This window comes from Callospermophilus lateralis, chromosome 17 (assembly GCF_048772815.1).
Source record: "Callospermophilus lateralis isolate mCalLat2 chromosome 17, mCalLat2.hap1, whole genome shotgun sequence".
Lineage (NCBI taxonomy): Eukaryota > Metazoa > Chordata > Mammalia > Rodentia > Sciuridae > Callospermophilus > Callospermophilus lateralis.
The window spans coordinates 72,675,182-72,697,062 of NC_135321.1; the positions used below are offsets into that span (position 1 = coordinate 72,675,182).

General features: G+C 45.0%; 1 protein-coding gene across 1 annotated transcript in view; it reads left to right on the forward strand.

Moving 5' to 3' along the window:
* Fam120a (family with sequence similarity 120 member A) overlaps positions 1–15,090 on the forward strand; it is a 103,288-nt gene extending 88,198 nt beyond the window's left edge. Inside the window, exons 13-18 of the mRNA XM_076837261.2 lie at positions 3,780–3,989; positions 4,787–4,970; positions 5,533–5,670; positions 7,712–7,853; positions 8,648–8,744; positions 13,205–15,090. Coding sequence (XP_076693376.2) covers positions 3,780–3,989; positions 4,787–4,970; positions 5,533–5,670; positions 7,712–7,853; positions 8,648–8,744; positions 13,205–13,516 — 1,083 coding nt within the window. The 3' untranslated portion in view covers positions 13,517–15,090. The remainder of the gene's footprint in view (positions 1–3,779; positions 3,990–4,786; positions 4,971–5,532; positions 5,671–7,711; positions 7,854–8,647; positions 8,745–13,204) is intronic.
* Positions 15,091–21,881: the final 6,791 nt, after the last annotated feature.

Below are 21,881 nucleotides of genomic sequence, written 5' to 3' on the forward strand. Positions count from 1 at the left end.
ACCAAGCTTTATTCACCATCAAGTTACTTTAACCAAGTCCATCTTATTTCCCATATCCTTTTCATTTTCCGATCCACACACAGGATATAACTTTTGAAACCCAGTCACTCAAAGCTTTCATTTTGGTTCTTTTGAGGTCTTAGTGCCTTCATGGTTTTCTCCCAGTTCTTCATCTGAGGCCAGGCATTTCTAGAGCTGTATGGGACACATTCCATGTGCCGCTGCCTTCTGTCTCACTCATTGCTGCCCGGGGTCTTCTTGTGTGCAGGGCGACAGTCCCGTTAAGAGCACAGCCTACACTGGAACAGCGTCATTGTCAGGATCGGTGCAGACTCTGGAAGATCTGTGAGGAAAAAGCGTTTGAGGGGAAGGCAGTCATTTGTTTTGTAAAGATTAAAGCTCCTCTCAGTGATCAGACTGAGAATCAGAACCAGAACAATCCTTATTTCAGTGCTAACCAAAATTCATAGGCAGAGCCAATGGTTCCAAAATTCAGTGGTGGGAAATTAAAATTACAATTGCCTTTTCATGTAAACATTAAAGTGTTCCAGCATAGCAAAAGCAATGACAGTCCTTTCCTGTGAGATGCCATTTCACTGTTTAAGACACAGTCGCCTCTTGACTGTCGCTGCTCCTGTGTCGGGGCCGTGACCAGTTTGTGGATTGCCCAGGCCCCTCTTTCTTCTCCCCTTGGTGTTCACCACATGCTTTGCCATCAGCCGAAGAAAAGAGGAAGAACGGACCCAGTTCTGACAGCTTGGGCTCTTGTTAGCTTTTCTGCGGGGAGGTTCAGTGGGAAAAGACATTGCAACCATTACCTTAAATGAATTTTTTAAGAATTTCATTTCATCCATGCTTTCTCCGTCTGCCATGTTCATGAATAATTGAGAGTTCTGTGTGGTTCCTTGAACACCTGTGACAGTGACTGATGACCCTCATTTTTTTCTTTTTATATTTTTAAGCCCTTCTCCTAGGTTAACAGCATGAGTGTAATTAAGGTAAAATGAGCCCTGAGCCTGGGTTTCTAGGAGGGTGGGTAAAGGACGAGGAGAAGGAACTTTGTCCAGTTGTAATGTCTGTCCAGTTTCTTCTCCCTTGTTCTTGACATCCCTATAATTGCCTTAAATTCTTTTTAACAGTTTCACATGCCAAGTGCAGAATATAAAAGATGGAAAATGAAGAGCTTTAAAGGCAGTATTAGGGGCGTGCAGCATGTCTGTGATACCTGTAAGAATTATTTTGCATATAGGTAAATATGACAAATTACAGTAAGAGTCTGTGCCCCGTAGTTACAGGACACACAGAGTCACTGTGCTGGATTTGGGTTCTGAGCTAACTAGATAGATCAAGTTTCATGTGTGTATTTCCCATAAAGTCAGAATTTTTTGCTCTGTTTCTCTAGCTGAGGAACTTTGGATAATGCTGAATATTTTATCTCAGTTTATATAAGAGAATAAGATTCGAATATGAATATTACTGGCAGATATTTCTACAGTCGAGGGCTCAGATTGGGGTTCTGCAGTCTCAGTGACCTTGAAGTCTGTGACTGTGTATTACAGTGGAATACTGTTAGAAGTCCATGTGTCCTATAGGTGTTGAGAGATGGAAATGAGGTAGAACACATAAAAATATACGTTTGAAAAAAAGGGTGGTGTCTGATATATCTTTTTTTAAGTTCCCTACAAGTATCACATTATTATTTGCACAGTAAACATTTAGGGAAAGAAAAATATTATGCAAATGTAAGTTTTAGATAATTTTCAAAGGGCTGACTGCAGTGGCACACACCTGTAATCCTAGTGACTTGGGTGACTGAGGCAGGAGGATCTTGCCAGTTGGAGGTCAGCCTGGAAAAATTAGCAAGACCCTGTCTCAAAATAAAAAGTAAAAAGTGCTGGGATGTAGCTCAGTGGCAGAACATCACTGGGTTCAAGCCCAGTTCCTCCTGCCCCCACTCCAAAAACCTTTTTAATGTAGTTTTTGAGAACTTTTAAATTAATTCTAATTGTTATTCCTGAAATTGAAAATTAAACTATAAACATCATTTTTTAAATTCATGAAAAATAGCTATCAACCAGTGTTGAAGCTGGTTGATACATGCATGTTTATACACAGTACTGCCTCATACCACCCCTCCATGCTGTGTGCACCTGCTGAGGGTGTTTTCACTCACAGTGCAGATGGCAGTTTACCAGGGTGTTACCAGGGGTTTGTGTCTGGAGGTGGCCAGCCATGATCCATGGCCGAGCATGGCGTTCTATGCAGGACGCTTGGACAGAGGCAGACCTCTTCAGAGCTCCATCAGCCCAGTCACCTCTTGCATTCGCCCTTGACCCAGATCCTCTGCTCTCTGATGTGGGCCAAGTGGGGGATGAGGCCCTGGGCCAAAAGTGGTGGGCCCTCACCTGGCTGGAAGTGTTTTGTGGTCACTGTCCCAAAATGCAAGGGGACAGGGGACCAGTGTCCTGGGGTGGCCCTGTTTACTCATCAGGCTACACCTCTGCTTTAAACCCCTCTCCAGCAGAGCCGCTTCCCTCTTTCTGTCATCGATTTTTCTTCTTTTGTGCAGCTCAGAGATGGGGTGGCTGGTATCTAAATAAATAAAATAGATTTTCTCCATTTTGTTCCGATTAGACCCTCTCTTTCTCCACAATGCACATAAATAATGAATATACGTCTAATTCCATCATCCAGCCCCAGCTGCTTCCCAGTAATGCATGGGGCACGTAGGAGCTGGCATGATGCACAGTTGGGTCAGGAAATGTAGATGAACCACTTTATTGTGAGCAGACTTATTTTGGAAGTTCATTTGCATTGAATTAAAATTTTTAGAAAGGTTGGAAAACAGTGTTAGCTAATAATGGGAAAAGTTGACATAAACAGCACGAAATAGCAGCTAATCATAAATTTCATTAGCATTTGGCACCAGAATGATCTGTTTTTTCCTCTTTCATGCGAAACCATTTTACTGCCACCTTTAGGCCTTATTTAGACTGATGCCCCATAAAGACTGCGTTCTTGAGAAGCCATCCAAGTAGAAGATAGAAACAAGATCAGAGTTTAAAAACTGTCCTGGATAATCCACAAACAAGGTCTTTCTGTTAGATGATCAAGAGTTGACTGTATATTCCCATTGAGTCTCTTGCCCAACCTGTCCTGGGAGAGGAAAGGGCTGTGGGCAGAGCAGGCATCATCACTCACACAGGATGTACAAGCTGTGCAAATTTTGTACTGCTCATGGTTCAGTACAGGATTTCTCTTGTTTTGTTCTTTCATTTATAAGCTATTCATATCTCCTGAAACGTTTTGACAATTTCTTTAATAAGTAGCTATCTGAAACATAAACATATAAAAATAAAAACAAAATACAAATTTATTTCTGAATGAAATTATCCCAGGTAATTTACCTGACCTATGTTCAGATCTGAGGTGTTATTTCGTGAAGGGATCGTGAGAGTCCCAGCTGCTGAGGGGACCACGCATCGTTGGTCCCCTTGTAACGTCCTGCCTTAAATATAGTACTTATACACCCTAGATGATGATTTCAGATGCCAAGCTGGAATACTTCAGTATGTTCATAAAACATGTTCTTAAATTTAAATATGCTAAATAATAAGAAGTAATTCTATTTAAATAAGACCAGTGCTAGGTCAAATTAGGACTACTTAGTGGTACCCTTTTATTGAGGAGTGATCTCTATTAACTTTGGAGAGCAGTGGGACAGTGGGAGAATACTGAAGTGCTCTTATTCCATAGAAATTACTCTTTTCAATTTAAAGATTGAGAACCTAGACCCCCGAGGAATTCAGCTATCAGCTCTCTTCATGAGTGGAGTAGACATGGCATTGTTTGCCAATGATGCATGTGGACAGCCCATCCCCTGGGAACACTGTTGTCCTTGGATGTATTTCGATGGGAAGCTCTTCCAGTCCAAACTCCTCAAAGCCAGCCGGGAAAAGACCCCACTCATCGACCTCTGTGATGGTCAGGTATGTTGGGCGGGACAGCCTCCCCTGACCTTAATGAAATACGGTGCACAGGCTAACTATGTCATCTTTTATACCACACTCACCATGAAACCTGTGAGAGGGCCTTGCCCAGTATTACTGAATTCCTAGTAGGCCTTTGATCCTCATTACTCCTGGTAGTTAGCTTCCAGAATTCTCCTCAGACCCTGAATTAGCGAGTATGAACCATTTCTCCTCGGAAATTTAGGATTAGGTGCCTGCAAGATTCCACCTGCACATTTGCCTCAGTCAGCTCAGAACCTTGTTCCTAGAGGGTTTCTGCTTAGAGATACCTCATTTAATACATACTGTCCATTCGTGGCCTTCGAGCTCATGACCAGCAGCACTGTAACTCCAGCTGCAGGAAGCTGCTCCGACACTGGCACATCTAGTCCCGTGTGTGCTGAGAAACACTGGGCAGCACCTCGGCACTGGGGTCCATCCTAAACACCAAAACCACCAACCGCAAGGACAGATTGCAAACAAGAAGTCACTAAACAGGCCACAAAGAGGATGCTCATTTTCAACATGAGCTGAGTCTGGCAGGTCGGTGTTGTCTTGTTTCATCTCATCTGGGCTCATATGCCACCCCATGCTGCACACAGGACTGCGAATGGCCAAGGATTGTTTTGGGTGGTTACAGATAAACCTCAGCAAGTAGAGGGGTGTGCAGACAGGATTCCCAGCAGTGAGTCTGCAGGTTTTAATCTGTCAGTGCTCCTTCACATCTGGTCACGACTTTGAGTGGCATTTTCACCTGCCGGGTCCTTGCCTTCCAGGCTGAGCAGGCCGCCAAGGTAGAGAAGATGCGGCAGAGCGTTCTGGAGGGGCTCAACTTCTCCCGGCAGAACCACCCACTCCCCTTCCCGCCACCGCCTGCTCTGCCCTTCTACCCCGCGTCTGTGTACCCTCGGCACTTCGGGCCCGTCCCCCCGTCTCAGGGCAGGGGCAGAGGCTTTGCAGGTGAGTCACAGGTTGGCACGCTGTTAGGTGGGAATGGGACATGTGGTCCTCCTAGTGGGATGTAGCCTGCCATGCAAAGCCCGGGTAATTGTCAGTCTTGGGTAGGCCACAGTAGTATTTCTTTGAATCAGCAAAGAGCGAGCTAGACCCCAGAGGTGGTGGTAAGAAGGGAGGATGGCAGCCACCAGCGCTGTTATAGAGGGTTGGTCTAAAATTCTGTGAATGCAGCTTACAGCGCTGCTCATGTTTTGAAGATGTTTTTTTCCTCCTGTGTACAGTGTGGGAAAGTAATCCACCTGGGTCCGAGAAAGCCATCTTCCAACATCCGCCTCCTGGGACCTAGCGTGATCCCCTGGCTAGCACCCTGTTGGATGACTTGCTGCAGGGATGGTGGCCTGCAGTGGTGGCCTCTGGGTGCAAAGGGTGCAAGGCAATGGGGTGGTGACGGGGGCCAGGATACCCCTTCCCTGCAGCTTAAGGAGATGGGGGTCACTCTGCCAGGTCTCACACCGAGAGACCCGCTCATGCTTCTCCCTGTCTCTCTCTACCCTGGTCCCCACAGGAGTCTGTGGCTTTGGCGGCCCCTATGGGGAAACGGTAGCATCAGGCCCTTACCATGCCTTCCGGGTGGCGGCAGCATCAGGACACTGCGGAGCCTTCTCAGGCAGTGACAGCAGCAGGACTAGCAAGTCCCAGGGCGGTAATTACACTCACCCCTCCCAGAGCCCCTGCCTGCCAGCCCTTCCTCTGCTCCATGGTCCGGCGCCTTCCCTGACTGTCCTCGTGAGCCACCTGCTCCATCAGAGCTCCCTTTCTCATGAGTCCCTGACCCGACTCCCTGCCCTCAGGTCTCTGGAGTGGCCCTGTGGTGGTCATCTTTCCTTTCAGGGTAAACCACTGAGGGTCCACCTAGAGCTGAGCACTTTTGTGCACCTGGGCGACCTGACCAGCACCCAAGCAACCCTCTCCTGGTCAAGGTGCTCACACTTGTGTAGAAGATGGTTGCAGGCATAAAACTCCTGACAAAAAGGCTGTCACAGTTTATCTCATGAAAACATTTTGAAAGAAAGATCTGGTGTCTAGTATATAAATAAGTTACTTTACTTTAAATTCCTATTGTTTCTCTTTTCATTTGAGTTAGTCTTTCCAGGGAGAGAAAAGTCTTTTTAACATTTACTATCTTGTGATGCTGCTGTCATTTGAAACTTGTGACTTCAGCTTTAGACTGCAGGTCTAAATATGGCCATCAAGTCACATTGCAGGATTGTTCTGACAAATTTGGAATAACTTTAGGGTAGGCAAGCCTTTCTCTGGGTGGGGGTCGGGGGCGTGCAATATTTTCCCAACTCAGTGACCTGGGCAGGAGGTGTGGCGTGCTAGGAGACAGGAGATATGGCTGTGAGTCCGCTCGTCTGCAGCCCAGAAGGCCCCTCTTCTTCCTGTGTATCCTAGCCTCCCACAAGGCTTTTCTGTCCCATGGCCATTGCTCTTGCACCTCACAGCCCTGCAGCCTCTGCTACTGCTGCTGCTGCTTCTTTTTTTTAATTTTGTGGTGGTGGTGCTGGGAGTTGAAGCCAGGACCTTGTGCATGCGAGGCAAGCGCTCTACCAACTGAGCTATGTCCCTAGCCCCGTCCTCTGCTTCTTGAGGTGCTTTAGCTCCTTGCAGTACCAGACCACTGAAGCTGGCCTGTGGTTGGGGAAAGAGTGAGGGTAGGACAGGCACCATTCTGGATAGTGTGGGTAATGATGGCCAAGGAACCGGCTTCCTGGCTTTCCTGCCACGATGTCTGAAACCCAGACCCTGGGCTGTCCTGCATAGTAGCCACGTCTACTTCTGAGCACTCCAGCTGTGACCAGTAAGTGCAGATGTACACCAGATTTCAAAGAAAAATGGATGTAAAGTAGCCCATTTACTTTTTATCTTGATTACATGTTGAAATAATGTTATTTGGGTGAAATAAGATATAATAATAAAACTTATTTCATATGTCTGTACTTTTTCCATGTGGCTACCCTTTAAGTTTTATCTTGGATTTCTGTTGGCCTTTGCTTACACAGCCACTGCAGTGGCCATGGCCTGCCAGCACATCATATGGTGGAAGGTTTGTGATAATCCACCCCCAGCAGAAAACATGAATCTTGGGGCTCTGGTTTGTTTTATCAGAATTTTTTCTATCAGGTAATAGTTTGAGAATTATTTTAGGTCAGAAAACTTTTGAACATTCAAGATACCTATAATTAATAGAAGTTGGTAAATACAGTGACTACTTAATATTCTGAACTTTGGGTTTCATTTATTAATAATTTTCTATAATGTTTGGCTAAAGAAGTAAACTTCGAAGTATTTGCCTAAACAGAAAAGCATGAGGGCTGGGGATACAGCTCAGTTGGTACAGTGTTTGCCTCGCGTACCTAAGGCCATGCGTTCAATCCCTAGCACGCTGCCCCAGCCCCCACCCCATCCCCAAAAAGAGAGAAAAACATGTGAGTTTGCAGAGTCCCTTCTTGAATCTCTTTCTCTGAAGGGCCTGCATCCTTGCCGTTGGAACCAACAGCTTAAAATCACAGTGTGTACATAAGAGTCTACATAATTTAAAAAAGGAGTCTTTGCAAACAAGATAAAATGGCTTCATCCTAAATAGAAACCAGAACTGAAAAGAATTTGCCTGTTTGTTTCTCTTTACCAGTTTTAATGCTGTGATTATAAAGATTTTGTCTTCTTGTGTATTTTTTGTGCAGGAGTCCAACCTATACCTTCTCAGGGAGGGAAACTAGAAATTGCTGGCACTGTGGTTGGCCACTGGGCAGGAAGCAGGCGGGGACGTGGAGGCCGAGGGCCCTTCCCACTACAAGTGGTCTCTGTGGGAGGACCAGCAAGAGGGTAAGCTCTGGACCAGGAAAATGTATTTTGTCTAGTGCAAAACAGTAGCCTCTGAATTGCTTTTTTTTAAATGATGAGCTTAGCAGGAATGTTTTTGTATCATTACGTACACTTTAACATCATAAGATCCTATTATAGCATTATGTAAATTTTTTGGGGGGGTACCAGGGATTGAACTGAACTGGGGAGGGAGGGCAGCACCACTGAGCCATACCCCCAGCCCTTTTTTTTTTTTTTTTTTTTTTTAAGAGACAGGGTCTCATTGAGTTACTTAGTGCCTTGCTTTTTGCTGAGGCTGGCTTTGAACTTGTGATCCTCCTGCCTCAAGCTCCCAAGCCACTGGGATTACAGGTGTGCGTTATGACGCTCGGCTCATTTTGTAATTTTTTAACCATTATCAAATAATCACACGTTCAGCTAATCAGTTGCCTTTTTTAAAAATATTTTTATTAGTTGTTCATGGATTTTATTTTATTTACATATTTATATGTGGTGCTGAGAATTGAACCCAGTGCCTCACACATGCTAGATAAGTGCTCTACCACTGAGCCACAACCCCAGCCCCAATCAGTTGCCTTTTTAAGACTATTTTTAAAGTATTTTTAAATCAAAAGCCTTGATTATGATGAAAATAAGATTGATTTCTTAAATAAATTTTAGTGTGACCATATTCAATAAACTCCATCCCTAACGGAGCATAAGATCAGACACCTTTACATCCACGTAAAGTTATTGCACATGTTGTCTGTGATAAATTTAAGTGCATTTACTCTTGTCCTTTTCTATTCACCTAGGCGTCCAAGAGGAGTTATTTCCACCCCAGTGATACGGACGTTTGGTAGAGGTGGAAGGTACTATGGCCGAGGTTATAAAAGCCAGGGAGCAATTCAGGTAATGCCCTGCAAGGTTTCCTGTCATTCGCTGTGCATGTCTCCTTTCTCAGCGAGGTTCTCAGTGCCTGTGTTCAGACCAAGGGGGTGAGTGGGCACTGTGGCCACCAGGCCCTCTGGTACACAGGAGTTTGCCAGACATGCAGGCCCTGGAGGCTGAGCCATTTCCTTCTCATTTGGGAGCCTCTGTCCCTCACTGTGCTCCCTTTGGCATTCAGCAGCTTCTTGTCTGGTGGGACACAAAATCCCATGCTCCCTGGGATGTCACTGCACCCAGAGGGACCAAACCCAGGACATCTGCTTCTGTTGGTTTCTTTTTTTCTTAGTAGGAAATGGCATTTCAAGCCCACAGCCTAGACACTGACCGCAGGATTGGTCACAGGTCCTGGTGTTCTACTGGTGTTCTGTTTGTTTTAACATAAATACACATACAACATATACTGGCTTTTGTGGGGGCCCACTCCCCTGGTACTGGGGATTGAATCCAGGAGTGCTGATTAACACTGAGCTAAAATACCAAGTATTTTTTTTTTTTGAGACAGGGTCTCATTAAGGTTCAAGCCAGCCTTGAAGCTACCATCCTCTTAAGTCTGCTGCCCAAATTCCTGGGATTGAAGCTTGGCCATTGTCCCACTGTGCCCATTGGTTTTCTTTTTCTTTTCTTTTTTTTCTAAGGATAAGATCCTTGTGAATTCCTGTTGTTGTTTCTTGTCCAAGTCGAGGGCTGTGGACTTTTATTTTACCTCTTCTCTTTTATGTCCTTATGTCCTCTGGACTGAGTCTATGTTTTTAGGTTTCTCCTATGAACAGTCACAGAGACGGAAGGTACATACACGCCTGTACAAACATATCCCATAGATTCATACCTGTAATTCCTCCTCCCACCCCAGAAAATACTTCATGAATTCTTCGTTGAATCTTCCAGTTCCAATTAAGGGCTTAGAAGTGTACTTACCCTCTACTACAACCTCTGAATGTTCTTTTTTTTCTATTCTGAGAATCTTGGTTCTTTAGAAAACAGGGTTAATTAAATTAGAATATGCTGTAATGCATCATTGCTTTCTCCCATATTACACCCATGGGCTCAGAATACCTGTTCTCACTACCGTGGCCAACATTATTCACTGCAAACAGCCAAAAAAAAAAAATTTTGTAAGCAGGGTGTGGTGTCCAGCCTCCCCCACTATCTACTACATCCCCTCTCACAGTGATAACATTTATTATAATTGTCAAACCCTCCTGACAGGTCATAATTACCCAGAGTCCGTAGTTTACATTAGGGCTTACTCTTAGTGTTGTATTCTCTATAGGCTTGACATGTATCCACCATCGTAGTGTCCCAGCTCCCTGGCAGGCTGAGGCAGGAGGATCCCTTGAGCCTAGGTGTTTGAGATTGCCTGGGCAAGAGAGTGAGCCCCTGTCTCAAAAAAAAAAAAGAAAACGTTAACACTTATTCACACACACACATACACATATGCACGCACAGTTTTAAGATAGCTATGCTCTTCTTCTTCTTCTTTTTTTTTTAATTTCTTAGTTGTGCATGGACTAAGTATCTTTATTTTGTTTATTTACTTTTACGTGGTGCTGAGGATCAAACTCCGTGCTTCACACATGGGAGGCAAGTGCTTTACCACCGAGCCACACCCCAGCCACCAGATGTGCTGTTCTTATCCACAGTATCTGGAAGCAGCCATCACGTACTAAACTTCCCTTTTTGCTTTACCTTTCTTGGTTCTGTAAATACCTTCATATTCCACGTCCTCTCTAGGCCCATGTCTGTACCTCTGTTCTCGTCTTTCAAAGACTTTCCTCAGTGGATCCTGCAGGAAACGTCCACGGGAAGGACTCAGGAAACAGAATTCAACGTGAAACGGTTTTCCTGACCAGGAAACAGTTTTTCTTCTCCATGATCTTCACATCATTTCATTTTGTTTTTGTGTATAAAGCTTTACTGTCAAAGACATGTAATGCTTTTCCCTTTGAAGCCACTCGTGACGTTGTCCTAAGCACCCAGATTTTCTGGTCTTCCTTGAGAGTTAGTGCCTCTCTGTCATTCCCTGGCACTGGTTGTCCTAGACCATACACAGTGTGAGGGGTACTCTTTCCACAGGTAATTTCAGATCTTATTCTGTGTTAAAAAGTTATCTTGAATTAGGAATGCTCAGTTTTCTTTTTTGATGCATGCACATACATACACACTAGGAAATGAACCCAGGGCCTGGTGTGGGCTTTGCAAGCATCTACCACCGAGCTACACTTCTGCCCAGTTTTGTTTTTTATCTTTCGCTTGAGTGCTCCCATTGCTCTCGTGCTGGTGCTTCTATACCTGCCTTCAGGATCTTGATTCCTTTGTGTATGTGTGTGTATATATATATATATATATATATATATATATATATTTTTTTTTTTTTTTAAGAGAGAGAGAATTTTTTAATATTTATTTTTCAGTTATTGGTGGACACAACATCTTTGTTTGTATGTGGTGCTGAGGATCGAACCCGGGCCACACGCATGCCAGGCGAGCGCGCTACCGCTTGAGCCACATCCCCAGCCCAATTCCTTTGTATCTTTTTCTTCCCTTCTTGATATAACTCATCTGATTAAAGTGCACAATTCGGTAATTTGGTTCTTTAAGGATAGTTTTGGGAGCAGTTTTTAGGTTCACAGCAAAACTTATGAGGAAGGTACAGGGAGTTCCTGTCTGCCCCTCCCCCAGGCTCCCCACCACCTGCTTCACCCCTATCAGAGCGATGAACATACAGATGCATCATGATCAACAGAGTTCATCAGGACTAGCTTACCTTAGGGCTCACTCTCAGTGTTACATATTCTACAGGTTTACAAGTGTCCCATATGTCCACCATTATGATATCCAAGGGTAGTTTCACTGTCCTGAAATCCTGTGTGCACCTTGGAGTCATCCCTCCCTCTCTCCTTGGAAACCCATGGCAACCACTGATCTTTTTACTCTCCCCATAGTTTTGCCTTTTCCAGAATGTTAAAAGTATGGCAGAAAGACTGGGGATGTGCCTCAGTGTTAGAGCGTATCCCTAGCATGTGCAAGGCCCTGGGTTCCCTCCCTGGTACCACCAAAAAAAAAAAAAAGGCTTATCATCGCTTCTAGATCTTCTCTTTCCTTGTTTTTGCTATCCTGTTCCATTGCTACTCCACTCCCAGCTCTTCTCCTTCCCTGGAGAGCTTTATCCCTGTGGGTCAGTTCATAGAGGAGGTACCAAGAGGTGGACAAAGCCACGGCTGCTTGCTTGCTCCTACGGCACATTTAGTGATGGCAGAAGAAGCTGCCTCGTGGTGGCAAAGAAAGAGAAAACAGTTGTAGAGTGTGTGTTTCCACATGTGGGGAAATCAGCTGTTGCTAAGTGTTCATCTCAGGCTGGGAGTGTAATTCAGTGGTAGAGACTTGCCTGTCGTGCACAAGATCCTTGGTCCAATCCCCAGCATCATAAAAACAAAACAAATTATCTGTTTCAGAGTTCTAAGGAAATAACAATAGCATTGATTTGTGAGAATAGCATTGACTAGTGAGGGTATTTCTGAACACAAGTGTCGGGACCTAAAGTAAGAAGTGTTGTGGGAGAAAGGGGGGACTCCTGTGTTTTGACAAGAGTCACTTGACATGCTCCCTCTTCTAGGTAGAGCCAGTGGACTTAGTCTGCACTAGTGTAAAGCTCCCCTGGGTTTGAGGATAGGATGACAGGAAGGTGCTGGAGGGCATCACCCTATCCTGGTGGAGAGGGCATGATTAGGTGTGGGGGCAGTAGGGGGGTGCACACCCAGTTGCTCAGTTTGGAGAGCATGGGCACAGCCTCAATTTCAGAGGAGACTCATGAGGAACATTCATTACCTTAAAAGATTGGGTGCTGGGCTTAGTGGTGGAGTGCTTGCCTAGCGCGTGTGCAGCCCTGGGTTCAGTCCTCAGCACCACATAAATAAATAAAATAAAGGCACTTGTGGGGCTAGGGATGTGGCTCAAGCGGTAGCGCGCTCGCCTGGCATGCGTGTGGCCCGGGTTCGATCCTCAGCACCACATACAAACAAAGATGTTGTGTCCGCCAAAAACTAAAAAAAAAAAAAAAATATTAAAAAAAAAATTCTCTCTCCCCCCCCCCTCTCTTTAAAAAAAAAAAAAAGGCACTTGTTCATTTACAACTAAAACTATTTAAACAACAACAACAACAAAAAGGTTGGGTGCTATATAAAGGATTAGTTAGAGCTCCTGAAGTGGGAATCTCCCTCTTTTTCAGGATATTCACTGCAGAAATGTCAAGGAAAGGGGCCGAGAAGGGACGAACTGATATAGGAGAAGCTGTACCACCTGAAGGCCACTCAGGACGAAGTCAGAGTCAGGAGTCTGTAGTCAAGAGTCGCTAGGCCAGAACCCGGCCCGCTGTCCCACCGCTTACCCAGGCTGCCTCACCATTTGTCTTTTCCTTTAAACAGGGCAGACCTCCTTATGCTGCTTCAGCGGAAGAAGTGGCCAAAGAGCTGAAGTCGAAATCCGGGGAATCCAAGTCCTCTGCCATGTCTTCAGACGGGTCCCTGGCTGAAAACGGAGTGATGGCCGAGGAGAAGCCAGTGCCCCAGATGAATGGGAGCGCGGGTGACACCAGGGCCCCCAGCCACTCCGAAAGTGCCTTGAACAATGACTCTAAAACGTGCAATACAAATCCTCATTTAAATGCACTAAGTACAGACAGCGCCTGCCGCAGGGAGGCTGCTCTGGAGGCAGCTGTCTTAAATAAAGAAGAGTAAACTTATTTTTTATAGAGGGTGAAGGATGCTGGAAGGGTAAGGATTTAGGAATATCTGGAGAGAAAGAGAGCCTGCAGTTATGTACATTTTGTCCTTTCCGTAAGAGAAAAATGAGGACTTTGGAAATTCAGATCCCTCTTTGATATCAGAGATTTAAACAACACATTTTTAGTTTTAACCAGTTGTAGTCAAAATGCTACAATAAAACAAAAAAGAGAGAAAGAAAATGAAGAGCATTTGACTCCCGCATTTAAAATGAAGTACACACAAAGTTTAAACTGGTTATGACAAAAGCCTATAGTTGTATTTCTTGAACTATACAGAAAACAAATTTTGGCAGTCTTTATATATAGCTTAAAATATAATTTTTAGCATTTGGCACCATATGTATGCCATTATATTTGATTTTGCATTACTGTTTCACAATGAAGCTTTGTTTAAGGCTTTGATTTTTATGATTATGAAAGAAATAAGACACAACCACAGTTTTTCTTTCTTACTTAAATTTCATCACCGTTGATGTGGTTCTTTTGTGTTAAAAAAAAAAAGTGCAACTATCGAAACTAAAAAATTATAGAGTAATATTGCCGTTCTGCTGATTTTAAATATACAGTACATCATACATACTTTACAAGCAAGTTAAATGGAGATAAAGTTGAAATCATAGAGATGCAAATGACCTTTCAAAATCAACACAATGTGTTCTGAAACTTCGTGACTAATACCATGCATCTGTGATCAATGAACTATGTGGTTTTGAATCGGACGTAGACCATTAGTATACTACTTGAGCTAAACTTCTGCATGGTTCATAATTTTTAAAGTGTGTAGTTAATATTATGCATGTTATTGTCCTTTCTTCCATTCTTACCAGTATGTGCCCATTTGCAAAACAAAAATGCTAATAATCAGTAATAGTCCTATAAAAGATGTTAACTCTGTTTAGTCATTGACTGATCTTGCTCTAACCTTAAAATTTTGTGATTATTGACCTCTGTTGCATTTATTCTAAAATCCCCCAAAAATTATCTAGCCGTTTTCGAATATCAACATTACCCTGGTGTATTCACTGCTGTATGCATTATTGTTCTTTGTTGCTGTTTTATGCCTTCATATTAGCAAAATATGAAATTCTGTGAAGAAAAAAACCCTTTGATCTTAAAAAAAAAAAACACCCCCCCTTCTGTAGCAGGAAACAAATTGCTTGTTCTTGAAAACTTTCCCATCAAGAATTTAGTAGAAGCAGGTATACTTCTATCATTTTGATGTTTTTGTTAATGTTTCCAAACAATGTACTTTGAAATCAGAATCACTTCTTATCGTTTTCATATACTTCTGATGCTCTTCATCACATTAGTGATCAGAAATGAGGTGTAATTCCCCAACCCCTGCCCGCAAGAGCTAAGTAGGATCTTACTGTAAGTTGAAGGGAGTTCTGCCCTAACTCATGGATTGTGAAGAATGAACTGCTGTTGGGTCTGATTGACTGTCGATGGATTGTGGTGTGGCGTATCCGGAGGCTATTGAATGCAACTTACAATGCTTAATAAAAATCTTTATTCTTTTAGTATAAAGTATGGTGTGGCTTTTAAATTCACTTGTAAAAGCATACATTTTACAGAGGTTAATTCAAATTCAGATAGCTTTTGAAGAGTTCCGTCAGACAACCAAAACGTAGAAATACTGTGCCCTTTCAAAGCTGATTCCACAGTTATAGCTTTAGGGAAATCTGAATATATGTTCAGTGTGAAAATTATGCTGACTGCGCAGCTTTGAGGTTCTGCAGTTGTTTCATGCAACCAAAAAAGACATTGATAAAGCAGGCTTAGAAATACGAAACATTTTTAAGTCCCGTGGTAGAAATAAATTTGATCTTGATGAAACTACGTTTTTACAACTCGGGGTTACAATGTGTGGCCTGCTTTTCGTGCCACGTTTTGACCTGCAGCCTGGCAAGGGCCTGGCATGGTGCGCGCTCTCTGCGGAAGGGCCGCGCACCTGGCGGGGGCGGGTAGGAGGCCCTTTGCCAGCCCGAGGGGCGGGGACTCGGGGGCGGGGCTTGCGCAGCGGGCGCGCGGGGCGGGGCGTTGTTGGCGTCCTCACTCGCCGCCCTGCAGGCCGGGTGCGCGCGCAGCCCCGGGCGGTGCCCAGTTGCTGGGGCCTTGCGGCCCGCGGCGGCCTGAGGGCTTCCGTGGAACCGGGTTCCTTCGGTTCCGGAGGCGGCCCCTGATGGTCTGGTTTCCCGGGGGACCCTGGCCGAGCGCTTCGGTCCCGAGTCGGCCCTCTCCCAGGGAGGGCTCCGAGTCGACCTGGGACTGACCAGGCCCTCGATGTCGCCGGAGCCCGCCCTGGGTGGCCGCACCGACCTAGGGCCCCGTGGTCCCTAAGTCCCCGGGAGGTGTCCGGGGCCTGCCTGTATGCAGACCCAGATGAATTTAATTCTGTGTTGCACAGGACTGGGCTTGAGATTTGGGAGGAACTGAAGCCGCACTCCGATCCTCTTCCTCACCCTGATTGTCATCTATCATTTTGATCCCACTGGTTTCTCAGTGGCGGAGTTTTGAGTTTCACTCCCTCTCTGTGTGCCGGCTGCCTGAGGGTGTCACACCACAAAGCTCCTTCTCAGGGTTGTTGGAACAAGGAACGCTCCATCTTAGCCCCACTCCCGGGAGGCCTTTGAGGAGCAAGTTTGAAACACTCTGGATCCCAAACGCCTGGTAGAAGGGCAGATTTTTGGAGGAAGACTTTTCAGTTTGATGGGCCTCCAACCACCGAGTGCCAGCAGTGTCGCCCCCACTTCCAGTGACATCCACAAACTCCGCCATTTCTGGGTTCTCTGTAAGCTTAAGTCCATCCCACCTGAGAACAGCAAACGGACCTGAACAGCCCTCTGGCTTGGAGAGGGGACAGGATGGGTTTCTGCACAACAAAGATGTGCATCCTTTCCTTGATAACCTTCCCCCTGCAGGTTTTCATATCACTTGGAGAGTGGCAAGTGCTGTAGACCCTGGAAGTTGACTGCAAGGAGGGTCTCTCTTCCTGTTTCTGAAGTCTGTGAGTTGCAGGTTTGAACAGGAAAGAAAAAGGGAAAGGGTGCTGGAGGCTCCAGGCATTAAGGGGCTGGAACAGGGAGGTTGAGGACACCACGCTGGCGGTTTCTCCCACACCGCTGGAATTGCAGGGGAGACCCAAACAAAGGTCAATGCCAAGTTGGGCTGAGGGACTGCAGCTGCAGGTGAACCTGGCCAGGGCTCAAGACTGATTGTGAGGTTGGTGTTGTCCTGGATGTATGGCTTCTTGGGGCAGGCAGGTCACACACACTACTCCTGGCTTAGTGTTTATTTTCTTCCTTTAAAAAAAAAAAATAGCTTTTATGGATCCCCACCACACACTTTTTTTGTAAAAACTATGATGATTTTGGCAAGTTTAAAAATACAGGTAAATAAAAAGGAAAAGAAAAGCCACCAGCAACTCTTCCATTACTGTGAAGAGTGGGTTTCCCTTATGGATTTGTTTTTTTTCTTATATAGAAAACATTTCATACTGCCCATATATGTTTTCTAACATTTTTCTCACCTAGCATCATTTGATGATTGCTATACCACAGTGGATTCCCTGTCTTTATCTGGTAGCCCAGCAGGACATTCCACTTATTTGTCATCCAACAAGTTCTTTGAACATGTACATGCTCACGTGTGTGTGTGTGTGTGTGTGTGTGAGAGAGAGAGAGAGAGAGAGAGACAAGGCTTTGAACCCAGAGGTACTCCACGCACTGAGCTGCATCCCCAACTCCTTTTTAGATTTTGAGATGGGGAGTCTCACCAAGTTGCTGAGGCTGGCCTTGAACTTTTAATCCTCTTGCCTCAGCCTCCAGAGTTGCTGGGATTACAGGTGTGTGCCACCACGACCAGCCTCAACAAATTCTTAAGAAGCATCTATCTGTGTCAGGTCCTGCCCTGGGCCCCAAGGAGCAGAAGGCATAAGGACCCTGCCTTTGTGGCATTTACATTTGAATGGGGGGGTACCTTACATGTGTACAATTAAAAATATTTCAGGTGGGTTGGAGACGTAGTTCAGTGGTAGAGCACTTACATAGTATGCATGAGGCCCTAGGTTTGATCCCCAGCATGGCAGAGAGTATTTCATATGTTGAATGTTTTTTGTTTTTTTTTTTTTAAAGAGAGAGAGAATCTTTTAATATTTATTTTTTTTTTAGTTTTCGGCAGACACAACATCTTAATTTGTATATGGTGCTGAGGATTGAACCCAGGCCGCACACATGCCAGGCGAGCACACTACCTCTTGAGCCACATCCCCAGCCCGGCAGAGAGTATTTCAGGCATGAAAATGAGGAAAATGAGCTGGATGATTGATGAATGACAGAGCAATGAGAGGGCTCAGGCCGGGAGGAGAGGATGGAGGTCTGACAGTAAGTCATTGATGGGGGGCAGGAGGTGGGGGATCCAAGGTCATCCTCAGGCCAGGGTCTGGGGTATCACTGTGAGACAAGATGGGTGTGCTCAGAAGCCTGGGAACTCCAGGTGTCCATACCACTATATAGGTGAATCATGTGACTGTCAATGCCATTACTCCTGGTGAACATCTCTCCAAAAGGAACTGCTCTCACCAATATGGCCCCAAGACACAGCATGGCATTGCCCCTATTTGCCCCCCATTCCACTGGGGCCCAGGAGTCATTTGTCTGTAGAGGCCTACCTGCTAGGAATGGGAAGACTGGCCTTTGCCAATTTGACAGGTAAAGATGGGGTTTCATTTGTGTGACTTTAATTTTTAGTGCTGGTGAACATGTCTTATGTCTAATTTGCTCTGTTTCTTTATTTTCCTTTTGACAGGAACTTCAAATGTCCCCTGGTTCTTTTATGATCCCTCGGTCAGGCCAAAGGCAAGCACTTTAAGAAATAATTCACGGTCTATAACTTAATCCATGTCACCACTTGCAGAGACAACAGGAGTGCTGGCTCAGCCTTGGGGACGCTCTCTGCATCCCACCTCCAGCTTAGAGGGAGCCTGTGGCTGCCCTACAGGAACAAACACGAGGGGCCAGTCCTTCCCTGATGGAGGGCATCCTTAGGGGGATCAGGGGGCTCTCTCTTCTATTGATTTAGTCTAGCCTCACTTCTTCCAAGAAGGCACTAATTTGTTATTGTCCCACTCCCATCCCCACACATCATATCTTGGGCAGAAAAATTATTTGCTACTTGACAGAATGGACCTAGCAGAGACTTTTTGTCAGGAGCCTGCTGTTGCTGGCCTGCCAACCCTGCCTGCATCCTTCACATTGTGATGCTGGGAGCTGTTCACTTATTGCTCTGTGCCCTGGGGAACCATGGTGGGGTGCTCAGGCCTCCTACTCAGGCCCTGTGTGCCCCACTAGCATGGCTCAGGCTAAGGTGACTCAATGGCCTACAGGTGGGGACAGGAAGAGGTTTTTCAATAAGATGCCTCACCCTGTGCTAGGGGTAGATACATGTCCCTCCCAAATTCATTTTTTTTTTTAAAGAGAGAGAGAGAGAGAGAATTTTTTAAAATTTATTTATTTATTTTTTTAAGTTTTTCGGCGGACACAACATCTTTGTTTGTATGTGGTGCTGAGGATCGAACCCGGGCCGCAAGCATGCCAGACGAGCGTGCTACCGCTTGAGCCACATCCCCAGCCCCCTCCCAAGTTCATATGGTAAAGTTCTGACCCCCAGTCACTCAGAATGTGACCTTACTTGGAAATAGGTTCTTTGCAGATATAATTAGTTGAATTAGGACAAGGTTATGTTGGAGTAGGTTGGGCCCTAATCCAGGACAACTGGTGAATTTATAAAAAGGGAAAACATGGACACAGGAGAGGCACACACAGGGAGAATCCTGTGGGAAAACCGGAGTGACTACCATAGGCCAAGCAACTACCAGAAGATGGACAGTGGCTGGAACAGATCCTTCCCTAGCACCTGTGTGAGTGTGGCCCTGTAGACACCTGGAGCTCAGACTTCTAGCCTCCAAAACTGGAGACACTAAATGTCTGCTGTCTAGGTCTGTGGTCCTTTTTTATGCAGCCCAGGACTCTGGAACACTGAATGTGCCACTGTCCTGGAAAGTGGAGGTGTCTGAGACCATGGTAGGGCCACCGTCCTCCCTGACCCTCAGCAGGGTTGGGACTCAGCCAGTGCGTGCACCCATTTTTTCCCCCCTCTGGACTCCCAAACTGGAAGTGGCCCAAGCCAACCAGAATGTAAAGGGTTCCACGGACAGTGAGCCCGCCTAGGTAGCAAGAACTGTAGCCAGCCCTGCCTTGCTAGCTGACAAGGGGAGGTAGGGATTCAGGCTGAAGGTCTTAACCAAGTGATCACAGTAGGCCCTACACAAGCACCCCAGACCCCTGCATCTGGAAAGAATGACTTAGAGTCTCCCCATGAAGACAGATGTCCTTTGGGCCTTTACCACCAGCTGGTCACTCTGGAGGGTCTGCAGGGGGTGGTGCTGTGCTTAATCCCAAGGGGACGGTGTCCTCCCAGGGCTGTAGAACTTTACCTGAGTGGGGAGAGGACAGTCATGTGAAAACACACAGGAAAAAATGAATCCAAGTCGGGTGCTATGGCATACACCTGTAATCCCAGCTATTCTGTAGGCTGAGGCAGGAGGTTGGCAAGTTCAAGGCCAGCCCCAGCAATTTAGTGACACCCTGTCTCAAGATAAATAAATAAATAAATAAGGCAGGGGATACAGTGTAGTGGTAGAGCTTTTGCCTAGCATACAGGAGGCCCTGGGTTCAATGCCCTGTGCAGGAGGAAGAAGAAGAAATTCAAGGAAAACCACAACAGCAATGGTAGTAGACTCATTTGTTTTGTTTTGTTTGATACTGGAATTGAACCCAGGGGGATTTAACCACTGAGCCACATCCCCAGATGTTTTTATTTTTTATTCTGAGATAAGGTTTTGCTAAGTTGCTTAGGGCTTTGCTAAATTGCTGAGGCTGGCCTGGAACTTGTGATCCTCCTGCCTCACTTTCCCAGGTTGCTGGGATTACAGGCCTGCGCCCGCCCAGCAGTAGAAGGTTCTATGGAGGAGAAAAGCAGCGGAAGTGAGGAGCATATACCAGTTGGGGGGAAAGAAGGCCTCAGGAAAGCCTTCACAAGGAGTGACCTTGGAGGACAAGGTTAATTACCCAAATGGGATGTCAGGATTGCTCTAAAGATTTTACACATGTATACATACACTTTTTAGAACTATTAACTCACACCAGTCGTGGTGGTGCATGCCTGTAATCTCAAAAGCCCTGGAGGCTGAGGAAGGAGGATCATGAATTTAAAGATCGCCAGTTCAAAGCCAGCTTCAGCAAAATCAAGGCGCTTAGCAACTCAGTGAGTCCCTGTCTCTAAATAAAATACAAAAAGGGTTGGGGATGTGGCTCAATGCCGCTGAGTTCAATCCTGGTATCAAAAAAAAAAAAAAAAAAAAAAAGAACTAATAACTTATATTCAACAAAGAGCAGGATACAAATCAACATATGAAAATCAGTCCCCTCCCCATACACTAGCAATGAACAATCTAAAAAGAAGATTAAGAAAATAATTTCATTTATAAGCATAAAAAATACTGAGGAATAAACTTAATCAAAGAAGCAAAAGACTTATCCACTGAAAATGATCAAATATTGATGGAAGTAATTAAAGAAGATGCGAATAAATGGATAGACAGCTTGTGTTTATGGTTTAGAAGACTTAATATTGTTTAGAGGTCAGTCTCTTAAAATCACTCTACAGATTCACAGTGATCCCTATCAAAATCCCAATGATCTGTTTTTCAGAAATACATTTTTTTAAAAATATTGTTTTAGTTGTCAATGGACCTTTATTTTATTTACATGTGGTGTTGAGAATTAAACCCAGGGCCTCACACATTCTAGGCAAACACTCTACCACTGAGCCACAAACCAGCCCTCAGAAATACATTTTTTTTAAAAAAAAAAAACCAACCTAAAATTCATATGTAGCCTCAGGAGACCCCAACTAGCCAAAATAATTTTGGAAAAGAAGACAAAGTTGGAGAACTCGCACTTCCTGATTTCAAAGCTTACTACAAAGCTACAGTAATCAAAACCATGTGGTACTGGCATAAAAGCACATATACTGGCAAATGAAACATAAGTGAGAGGCCAGAAATAAACCCCCACATGTACCAGAATTCTCAAAAGGGGATCAAATAATTTTCAACAAGGGGATCAGGACCATTCAGTGAGGAAAGGGCAGTCTTTTTAACAAATGGTTGCAGATATCTGTATTCAAAACAATGAATTTGGAGCATTACCTTATGCCATATAAAAAATTAACTCAAAGTGTATCAAAGATCTAAACAC